At 36.8% G+C, this 11,104-nt stretch overlaps 1 protein-coding gene across 1 annotated transcript; it reads right to left on the reverse strand.

Moving 5' to 3' along the window:
* Positions 1-5,134: 5,134 nt before the first annotated feature.
* LOTGIDRAFT_221490 (hypothetical protein) lies at positions 5,135-10,757 on the reverse strand (the record flags this gene model as incomplete). The annotated part of the gene is made up of 7 exons (XM_009065902.1): positions 5,135-5,262; positions 6,162-6,302; positions 7,278-7,538; positions 8,490-8,793; positions 9,202-9,354; positions 9,745-9,893; positions 10,520-10,757. The coding sequence occupies 7 exons, from the start codon at positions 10,755-10,757 to the stop codon at positions 5,135-5,137; spliced, it is 1,374 nt and encodes a 457-aa protein (XP_009064150.1).
* Between the last annotated feature and the right edge of the window lie 347 nt (positions 10,758-11,104).

The raw sequence follows: 11,104 nt of genomic DNA on the forward strand, positions 1-11,104 counted from the left end.
GCCTGTGGGTTCTCAAAGAATTATATTTTGAAACACTTTTTTTTTGTTTCACAATCTTTGTGTATCTATTGACATTTAGAATCAACAATTACTGTATAGAGGTTACCTATGAAAAACAATTGCGTATCGGTGAGATATCACAAAGTTTGTATGTGTATCCGGGACACTGATATCATCGATTTGCACCATTCCAATTCCAGTCAAACTTTTTCTTTCCACTAAAAGTAAGCATTTTATAATTGATTGTTGTTTGGTAGAGTTTCGATAAGAAAAGAAGTTACTGAATGCTAATTAACGGCTTAACTTGTTTTTATGTTGTCGGTTGGGGTCGTATTAACAGATAAGTGTACAAATGTATTTGGGTCTCAAATAGTGGCGGCGCAAGTGGGGGTACAGGGGGGGAGGAGGGTGCTGCAGTTGTCCTTTTAGATAAAAATGGACTGCACCCCAATTGTACCCCAAATTTATTTTGAACAAATTTAACAATATGATTATTATACGTTTTTGCACCAAAATATGAGTCAGAATGCACAAAAGAATTGTCTCTATGAGAACTATTAGGCATCCTCGGAGTTGCCAAATTTGAAATTCAGTCTGGACAGTATTTCTATTCGCGCTGTTTTTACGCTGAATAAAATTGATCTCATTTTCTGAATAAGAAGTTGTTTATTATTAATATTATGTATATTTATTTGTAAATTTATGAGTTTTGTTTGATAATAAAAGATTACTTTGTTAATGTATCTTCCGGTGGCGACTTCAAGATTGGAGGAGGGGGAGGGGGGGGGGGAGGGAAGCCCCCTCCCAATGTACTCCATTGGGCCAATGAGGACGAACAAATTCATGCAATGTGCAATGAAGACGCCACGCATTGTGTTCTGAAGACGGGCGACGCCACGCATTGTGTTCTGAAGACGGAGCACACCATACAGTGTACATTTAGGGAAGTTTGGTAGGACAGTAGCATTATGCCGAATCTTTATCGGTTCCCAACTGTCGAAGAATCTTCAACGTGCACGGTTTACTGCATGGCGTTACACGTCATCAGTTGTTCCAGAAAATCTGGGAAAAATAAGCTTAGTTGAATGTGGAAATCTAGTCAATATAGAAATCGAGACTAGAAGTATGAACAATCTTGTCAATATAGTCGATACTAGAAGACTGGACAATCTAGTCAGTATAGTCAATACTAGAAGACTGGACAATCTAGTCAATAATTATTGCACAACCCCACACAATAAGTATATTATTGTTTAAAACTCAGTAGAGAGTGGGTCAGGCTTGGTCTAGTGGTTACTTCGTTAATAAACAATTCTATGTCATGGAATAAAACCCACACAATAGTGTAAGCACCACGGACGCTACCCTGATCTTTTAAGGCTTTGAATCCCCACCTCAACTGAGTCTCTGAGAGAAAAACACCAAGGCATAAGCAAGATTTAAAAAAAATATTATTTTCATTTATCTGTCTCTGAATAATCAAAAATAATAGCGAAATTTTAAATCTATTCATAATGCAATTTACTTAACTATCGTCTTGTCTAGATCACTATTTAACGGGAGATAACTCTCTTATAAACTACAGACTGCAGTTGAAGTATTTTAAATTTTTGTTTGCGATGAGGTTTAACTATTACAGTTCTGTATACTTATTATGGACAGTTATATTTATTGGAATGTTTGCGATCTACAGAGTAATCCTTCAACTGATATGATCCCTTATATCTGTTAATACATTTCATTTAAAGATGGGTTTCCTTATTTTTAAGTGTTTCTAATGAATTATCATGTATTCTTAATCATTATGTTCTTATTGCATATAATTAAGTGTTTTAACCAATCATAAGTGTCCATGTATGAACAGACTGGATAAATAAAAATAAAGACTCTTTGACCTTTCCTGATCGGTCACTCATTGATATTCTGTTGGTAATTCTCTTCTAATTCAGCCCATTTTGTGAAAATAAGGGAACCCATCTTCAAAAGACCGAGACCAAGAGTTTGCACATGCCGAGGTCGAATTTTTTCGAAGATTTCTAAATTTAAGTCATAACAAATTTATACTCAGAAAACTAATTGATTATAACCCTTCAATATAGTGCATTCATTCTCGACAAAAATAAAACGATAAAAACATTAAGATATATATATTTTTTTCTGTACAATATACAATATAGTAGTCGATTCTTGAAGTCTGGACAATCTAGTCAATATAGTCGATTCTTGAAGACTGGAAAATCTATTCAATATAGTCGTCGATACAAGAAGACTGGACAATCTAGTCAATATAGACGATATTTGAAGCCTGGATAATCTAGTCAATAGTTATTGCACAACCCCATACAATAAGTATATTATTGTTTAAAACTCAGTAGAGAGTGGGTCAGGCTTGGTCTAGTGGTTACTTCGTTAATAAACAATTCTTCGTCATGGAATAAAACCCACACAATAGTGTAAGCACCACGGACGCTACCCTGATCTTTTTTTACACAATGAATTACTACTCTAAAAGATAACCACTATTTCTGTTTAGGATAGATTACTAATTGTAGAATGCATGTCGACTTTTACAAAGTAATATGAACAAGTTTTTCCCCTTGGTACAAATTTTGATATCGTATTAAAGGAGCACCTTCACTATACTTTCGACCAATCATACCTTATTTTCAGAAACAGGAATTGTTTTAGTTTACATAATCAGTAATAGTGTTCACAGCTCATCGTCGAAACTTGAGCCTTCAATTCCATGTGTATCCATAATTATTCACATTTGAAATTCGACTCGAATATTAGTGAGACTATGCCATAAATAGAAAACACATATATAGGAATAGACAGTGAAATTTCTAGTTTGAGGTATATTTGTAGGGATTATGCGATTTTCATGCGTTTTAGTACTTCTTAAGACTATTAAAGCACAAATCAATCCCCGAAAATACCAACATCAATAATACATTGATTCAGAATCGACGACACAATAAAGTAACAATAATAGTTTTAAAGGAATACTACCTCTTAGAATGAACATAGACTTTGGATTTCCAAACTTGGCCAAAAATATTCAACTGAGGACCCACCTAGTGCCACAACTTTAGGGCTTATTATAGAATTCCTTTCCAACCCGATAAATCCATGAAACTAAGTACTAAGAAGTAGTATTTCTTTGAATAATTATCAAATAAAACCGGTATAGAGTTATTGTCATAAAGTCCATCGTCCATCTATCAACAGCACCTGGTCGCGGACAATCATCGCTTGTTTGCTACACGAAGTGAGGACCATATATATTACCTACAGCATTTCTTCGCTTAGTTTTTAAAAAGTTCCTGTTGATTTGCGAAAAGGAGAAATTTCTTTAGGGGATTCACCGTCAGGCTTCGTTGATAAATGACAGAAACGTTTCCGACAGATGGAACACAAAGAATCACTGGAATGTAGTTGAATTCCTTCACTGTATTTTGAAACCAAAACATTGTGTTCACCATTCTGTCCACTGGCAATTTCCTTCCACTTATCAGAGTTTGTGACTTGCAAAGGCTCGTCTTCCGTGATTGTAGACAATTTTGTATATTTTCTTTTCTCTGACATCGTTAGTAAGACTTATATCGGATGTATATTCATTCTCATATATAATCTCAAGTCTGATATAATAGTTTAGCTCATACCTTTTTAAGTGGTGTAGCTCTCTGATAATTGATTGACATCTTTCACAGTTTTCAGCATTGAAGTGGCAAAATCGCTACTTTTTCTTACCAATCGTACTTTAGTCTCAGAAACTTGATTTTTATTTAGCTATGCTAATGAGTAATAGTGTTAAATTCACGACTTGTCAAGAAATATCCACATTTGAAAGTTTAAAAGACGAGTCGTCTTTTCTTTAGACACTGTCATATATAGAAAAGACATATATGTATATAGAAATAGAACGCGAATGTCCAAGTTTGAGGTATATTTGAAGGAATTAAGCGATTTTCGTTCATTTTTAGTACTTCTCAAGAAGTACCAGTCCTGCCTCTAGAGCCTGGGCTAATATCCATAAGACAATATGTCCAAGTTTCTGATTGATGCTGGTTGTACCCCATACCAAATGCTTGCCGGCGATCTGCCTGTGCCCCTGGGGTGAATCTGCTATGCAAATGTTGCCACGGGATCAGTGGCGGCGCCAGCCTCTCGAGACTGGGGGTACAAATAGAAGGCAGATTGACACTATGGGGGTCAAATATCTATTTCCAAACGTTCAACTGCGCACCTGAGTGGCCTTTCACCAAGAAAATTGAATTGATTTGGTGCCTTCTGATACATTTTTTGAGTCAAAAACGTTAAAACATCATATTTTTTTATTTTATAGAAATGAAGTGCGTGCAATTGGGGGTCAAAAACACCTGACACCGTCACTGAAAACATGCTTTGAGATTGCTTATAGAGATATTCTGATTTACATCATTGACACCATTTCGATTTTACATCCGTTGGCTACAATGGTATTACCGATACTGACGTCGTCATCTCGTTATAAGTATTAGGCCTGACATTCTATGGAAAATCACATTGATACAAAAATACCGTAATTGCGTTCCCGGTTCAGTTATAAAACCTCTTTTAAATACCATTAAGGGTTTTATAATTTCAATCCGCATTAAAGATAACGACAAGTATAAGTATGAATGAAGCTTTAATATTCTTTAAAAGCTTACACATTGGACGAACACAAAATTGGTTTCAAAGCAGAAACCACATGGTTAACATAGTAATAAACATGTATGGTTTAATCAAATAAGTCATATTGTCGTCACAAAAAATAAAACAATTACCCCATTTCAACTACTTATCAATTTGATACATTGGCGGCCACGTTACATACTGGGGAGGGATTCAACCTGGGGATTTCTACGGGGACATACAACACCCCACCCCCACATATTTATGCTGTCCCGACTTTGAAGTAATTTCAAATACCCGACTTGTTCTCCTGGCCTAATGATTTCTAGAAACGCAACCAGGTTCAACATGGTGTATTCATATATAATTCAAGCATACAAAAGCATCGATACAAAAATAACGACTTGTTGCATCAAGTCAAGGATCTAAGAATTGTATTTCCCGTGGAACGAGTCTTCAGACAGGTTGTTCAGATCTAATATTCGTCGCCTTCTTCACCATCATCATCGGCCTCGACATTAGAATCCATTCCAACTTCTTCATAGTCTTTCTCTAAAGCAGCCAAATCTTCCCTAGCTTCAGCAAACTCACCTTCTTCCATGCCTAATAACAATATAAGGTTTGTACATCAATATTTGATTTGAGTTCAATTGACAATGATCTTACAGCCTATAGATATTTGTGATTGTAAATTTAGACCATATTCCCAACCTTTCCTCGGCAAACAAAACGACACAACGAGTGATTTGTTTTGATTGGCTGAAATTTGCTACCAATACAGTAGGGCCAATTTTGATTGGACAAAAATTAGCTATGAATAGTATGACGAATTGATTTGTGGTTTAGACATGATGGCGAGTGTGTTACATAATGGAATTAGGCTGACAACACTTAAAAGTTGCATCAATTGGTCGAGAAAGTATACATCGACCAATACAATTTAGTGACGGGAAAATAGTGTTACTGTATCAAGGTCTAGATGTCGACTCGCACGGAATCATCTCGACCAGTACAATATGTCCTAATAATCCATAAGGACTGTGGTCGTCGGTTCCAAAGCATCGGATTCAATGCAGTCAACATGAGCGAAATTCTCCTATCAAAAATTGACCGTCAGTGGCTGAGCGGAGCTGATTCGACTTCCGTTTGCCCAATCGTACTTTAGCCTGACAAACTGGAATTTTTTAGCTAAGCAAATCAGTAATAGTGTTCACAGCTCAAAGTCGAAATTTGAGACTTCTAATCCATGTGTTTCCAGAATTATCCGCGTTTGAAAGTGAAAAAGACGACTTGTCTTTTCCTGAGACTGCCATATAGAAATTATTTTTATAGAAATTCCTAGTTTGAGGTGATTTTGAATGTGCGATTTTCATATATTTCTAGTACTTCTGAAGATTAATTACATATGGAAAGACCCAAAATCAACCCCCGAAAATGGCGAATCTTGCCATTAGACAATTGGTTTCCATCCCAATGCGTAATTATTATGATTTCATACATACCTTCACCAACATACCAATGTACAAAGGCTCTCTTGGAATACATCAGATCGAATTTATGATCAAGACGAGCCCAAGCTTCGGCAATAGCAGTAGTGTTACTTAACATACAGACAGCTCTTTGGACTTGAGCTAGGTCGGCCCCTGAAACATACAAAAAATCACTTTCAACAAAATACCAAATTCCAACCCCCCAGGAACTAGCATCCATTGTTTGCAGTCTTTCTGTCGAGGACTCTGAATGGCTGTATTTGCTAGTGTAAAATCTAATCAAATCACTGTACACGAATTTACACACTTCCGTGATACAAGATAAGTACCTAATGATGTCAAGGTATCAGACAGAGGTCGAATATCTTGACATTGTGAAGATGAATAGCTAAGTACCCTTATGGCTTCCGTGAACTGTAGGCCTACTGAGACAATGATATTTTTTGTGGTCATCTTGAGGTATAATGTATGAAAATTCCAATTAAGGATGTATGGGTTATGGCCATTAATTTGGTCAAATTCTATCAAATCAGTTTCTATACATGGTATAAGCTCAGGTTTCCATTCATTTTGAATGAATTGGAGTATGATTAAATGCTAATACTTATATGAATAGAAAGTAGAGGTGTTCTAATGACTTAGAAAAATACCAGTTTGTCTCACATGTCCATAATTAATTCATAATTAGCTCAATTGGAAGCAGAATTCCGATCAAGAAAGGTCAAAAAGTATTTTTTTGTTTATCCAGACTGTACATACATGGACATTTATGATTGGTTAAAACTCATAATTATATGCAACAAAAGCATAATGATATGATTAAGAATACGTGATACTTCATTAGAAACACCAATTAATCAAATAGTTTGCTTAATTTGACACTAAAAAATAAGGAAATCCATCTTTAATGGTTCAGCTTTGTATAGATACCAAAAACATTATGGAAAATTTGGCTTTCGCTTTGGTAAAATGATCTAAAAGTTGGTCGAAGCAACTCCCATAAAGTATGACATTTTATGTCTGGGTCTAAATGTGGCGATATTCCATGTGTATATCATGTTGAAGGAAGGATTAGAGTCAGATTTGTCGGAGAAGGATAAGTTAATGAACGAGGTGTACCGTAAATACCTGGAACTACAGTGGGTGGTTGGTAGTTGATACCAACTTTAAATCCTGTTGGACACCAATCCACAAACTGTATTGATCTCTTAGTCTTGATGGTAGCAATGGCAGAGTTTACATCCTTGGGGACAACGTCACCTCGATACAACATACAGCAAGCCATGTATTTACCATTTCTCGGGTCACATTTAACCATCTGGTTACAAGGTTCAAAACAGGCATTGGTGATTTCAGCTACCGACATTTGTTCATGATAGGCTTTTTCAGCTAAATGTAAAAATTGAATACTCAATAAAAATAGCATTTTATCAGGAGAGCCAACTTAAGTTTTAAAGGGACAGAAGTGCCATTTTTTTTAGGAAGGGGGGGGTGGGGGGGGGGGGTTGATTTTAGTCTTGAATATATGTAAATAGTCTTCACAAGTCCTAGAAGTGTACGAAAATCATATAATTCCATTAAAGATACTTCAAACTAGGAATTTTACTCACTATTTCTATATATGTCTTTTCTATATATCACAGAGTATCTTAAATTGACGAGTCGTCATGTTAACATTCAAACGCAGATAATTCTGGACACACATGGATTTGAAGGCTCAAATTTTGATGGTGAGCTGTAAACACTATTACTGATTAGCTCAGCCAAAAAATTCAAGTTTCTGAGACTAAAGTATGATTGGTCACAAAATGCCCTACCTATCCCTCTAAGCTATTTAGCTGTGGTCAGAAAGGGAACAACTATGATATAAGCCATTTCTTTTCTAATAAGAACTGTCGTCAAAGATTATGCACAGTAAATGCAGTAACTAATGTTCTCGGTGGTTAAAAGTGTAATGTTATAGGGTGTGTATAGCTCGGATTTATCTCAAATTTTCAATGAGGGCCATTGTAAAGCTTCTAAAATAGAAAATGCCAAAAAGGAATATTTGTAACTTTTTTTCTTCAAAATAAATCACTTATGAATCTGGCATATCCTGTAGATCCCTGGTTCCCAACCTGGTGTGTTTTCACCTCCTGGGGTGTGGGACTAGGGTGTCAGGGGTGTGACCAACTAGTGTAGGAGAAAAATTTATTTTGCGTTGAGAAAGCAATGCTGCAAATGTGTATGAAACAAATTTTTGGGGTGTGAAGGCTGAAATAGGATGGGAACCACTGCTGAAAAGGTTTTTCAATTTAGATAGATCGAGCTTCGAACTTTACTTCAAAGATGAACTCTTACCAGAAATGATCGGTGCATACGTCACGAGTGGAAAATGAACTCTTGGGTAAGGTACAAGATTGGTCTGAAATTCTGTTAAATCGACATTAAGGGCACCATCAAATCGTAAAGAAGCGGTAATGGAGCTGACTATTTGACCAATCAAGCGGTTGAGGTTAGTGTAGGACGGCCGTTCAATATCCAGATTACGTCGACAAATATCATAGATGGCTTCATTATCCACCATGAAAGCACAATCAGAATGTTCTAATGTGGTATGGGTAGTTAGGATCGAGTTGTAAGGTTCAACTACTGCCGTGGAAATCTTGAAAAGAAAGGACGTATGAATCAGCTTCATGTTAAGATTTCTTGCCTCTTAGTTTATTAAATTAGGGTCTAAAGTCACATTGAGTGACACGTGCAGGAATTCTGCAATGCCACGCTATGAGATTGAAGTGAATTAGCACGAAGAGTGTGAAAAGGATGCGGATGTCATGTCGTTAAGAGAATTGCGAAATGAAGCTTGAGCAAAAATTCGGCGCAAATACTTGACTGCTGACGTGTGAACAATACTTAAACTATGTGTTATCAAGTAGTACTAGTGTTAATGTCAAACAGTGCCAATGCGACCAATTTCTTGCGTTATAGAGTTAGTTACAGTGCGTAGACAGCCATGGATGTTCGCAATCAGTTTGGAAAAAGCTCTGTGATTAATCCAACTCTTATAGTTTACCTGTGGTGCAGGATAGACAGCAAATTCTAATTTACTTTTCTTCCCATAATCCACCGATAATCGCTCCATTAGAAGTGATGAAAAACCACTTCCGGTACCTCCACCAAAGCTGTGGAAAACTAGAAATCCTTGAAGTCCTGTACATTGGTCCGCCTAAATACAAAGTGATAGAAACATTGGCCCTGTGGATTAGACTTCAAACTATGAATGCTGATCCCTATAGGCTATAAATCGTAAGTTGGAATGAACCAGTCTTTTTAAATGAAATGAACGGATCTTTCTGCACCATGTGGACTAATGAAGACGGGCAACGTCATGCAGAGTGCGATGAGTGAAATTTTGCCAGGACAGCGACATTAACCTGCTTTTTTCGATTTCCAACATGTCGATGGATCTTTAATGTGCACAAAACTGGGTTGATAAATCCTAAGGTATCATCTCGACCTATGCCGGGATTAAACTCTGGACCTTCAGGTTAGTGAACACGCGTCTAACTCACTGAGACACAGCGGCTCCCTACCCGTATTTTTGAGAAATACGTACCATTTTTCTGATACGATCTAAGACTAAGTCCACAATTTCTTTGCCTACAGTGTAATGGCCTCTAGCATAGTTATTAGCAGCATCTTCTTTACCACTTATCAACTGTTCAGGATGGAAGAGCTGTCTGTACTTTCCATTTCTTACTTCATCTACAAGAGATAGAGACATGTCAAAACAATATTATCATCTTTATGGACTATCTGTGGATTCTTAGATGAAAAACCCAGTCGAATAATGGCATAAGGTCTTCTAGAAGGTGGAGAAACTGATGGATTCTAAGGTGACGATCTCCGTCGAGTAGTGGTACTATGCGTTCCAGAATGTTGTACATGTTTTATACCTTGGCCTTGACCTTTACAGACTTTCTGTCGAGGGTTCTATAATCGTCTGTTCAATGAAATCACTGCATTACAAACTTCTTCATATAAGAAAAGAGTCCAATAAAGTCATGTTTAAGACCGAGTTCACTTAAAGTGAAGCAACCCAAGGAAACTCAACGAAAAAATACTTGTAAGTTGGGTCCTTATACTTAATATCATATTTGGGTTTGGCCCATGGCTCTCCCCTCAAGACTGTGAAAGGTTTTATTTGAAGTGAAAATGAAGCTCTTCAATTGCTCAAAATTAAAATCGGACCATCTGAAATCCGTTGATTCTTGGGGGGCCCCCGGCAGTCCTCAGTCCCCAACCTCAATGGACTTGGGTTCTTTAGACCTCGCCTCAGATGGGCACCTCTAATTTGTAACCTTCCCCTCAGGCATTTTCTAGATACTCACCTACAACATTGGCTTCTAGATCAATATAGACGGCTCGTGGAACATGTTTACCATGGCTAGTTTCACTGAAGAATGTATTAAACGATTCATCACCATTAGACATCATCATCTTCTCATATTCCATATTGCCATCAGGGTGTATATTGTGTTCTAAACAGTACAACTCCCAACAGGCATTACCGATCTGAACACCAGCTTGACCAACATGGATAGATATACACTCTCTCTGAAATGACATAACAACATGGATAGATATACACTCTCTCTGAAATGACATAACAACATGGATAGATATACACTCTCTCTGAAATGATATAATAACAACATGGATAGATATACACTCTCTCTGAAATGATATAATAACAACATGGATAGATATACACTCTCTCTGAAATGACATAACAATCCCATGCAGTGTGAAATGAGGTTAATTTCGCCCGGACAGCGGCATTAACCTAATGTTACTGGAGTATCTTTAACTTGAACAGCCTGTAACACATGGGGCCTCAGAATATTATCAAATCCAAACGACAGGACGATTTTACCATAACAGAGGAAAACCTGGTTGAGAAATCCAAAAATCTC

This window comes from Lottia gigantea (genome assembly GCF_000327385.1).
Source record: "Lottia gigantea unplaced genomic scaffold LOTGIsca_71, whole genome shotgun sequence".
Classification (NCBI taxonomy): domain Eukaryota; kingdom Metazoa; phylum Mollusca; class Gastropoda; family Lottiidae; genus Lottia; species Lottia gigantea.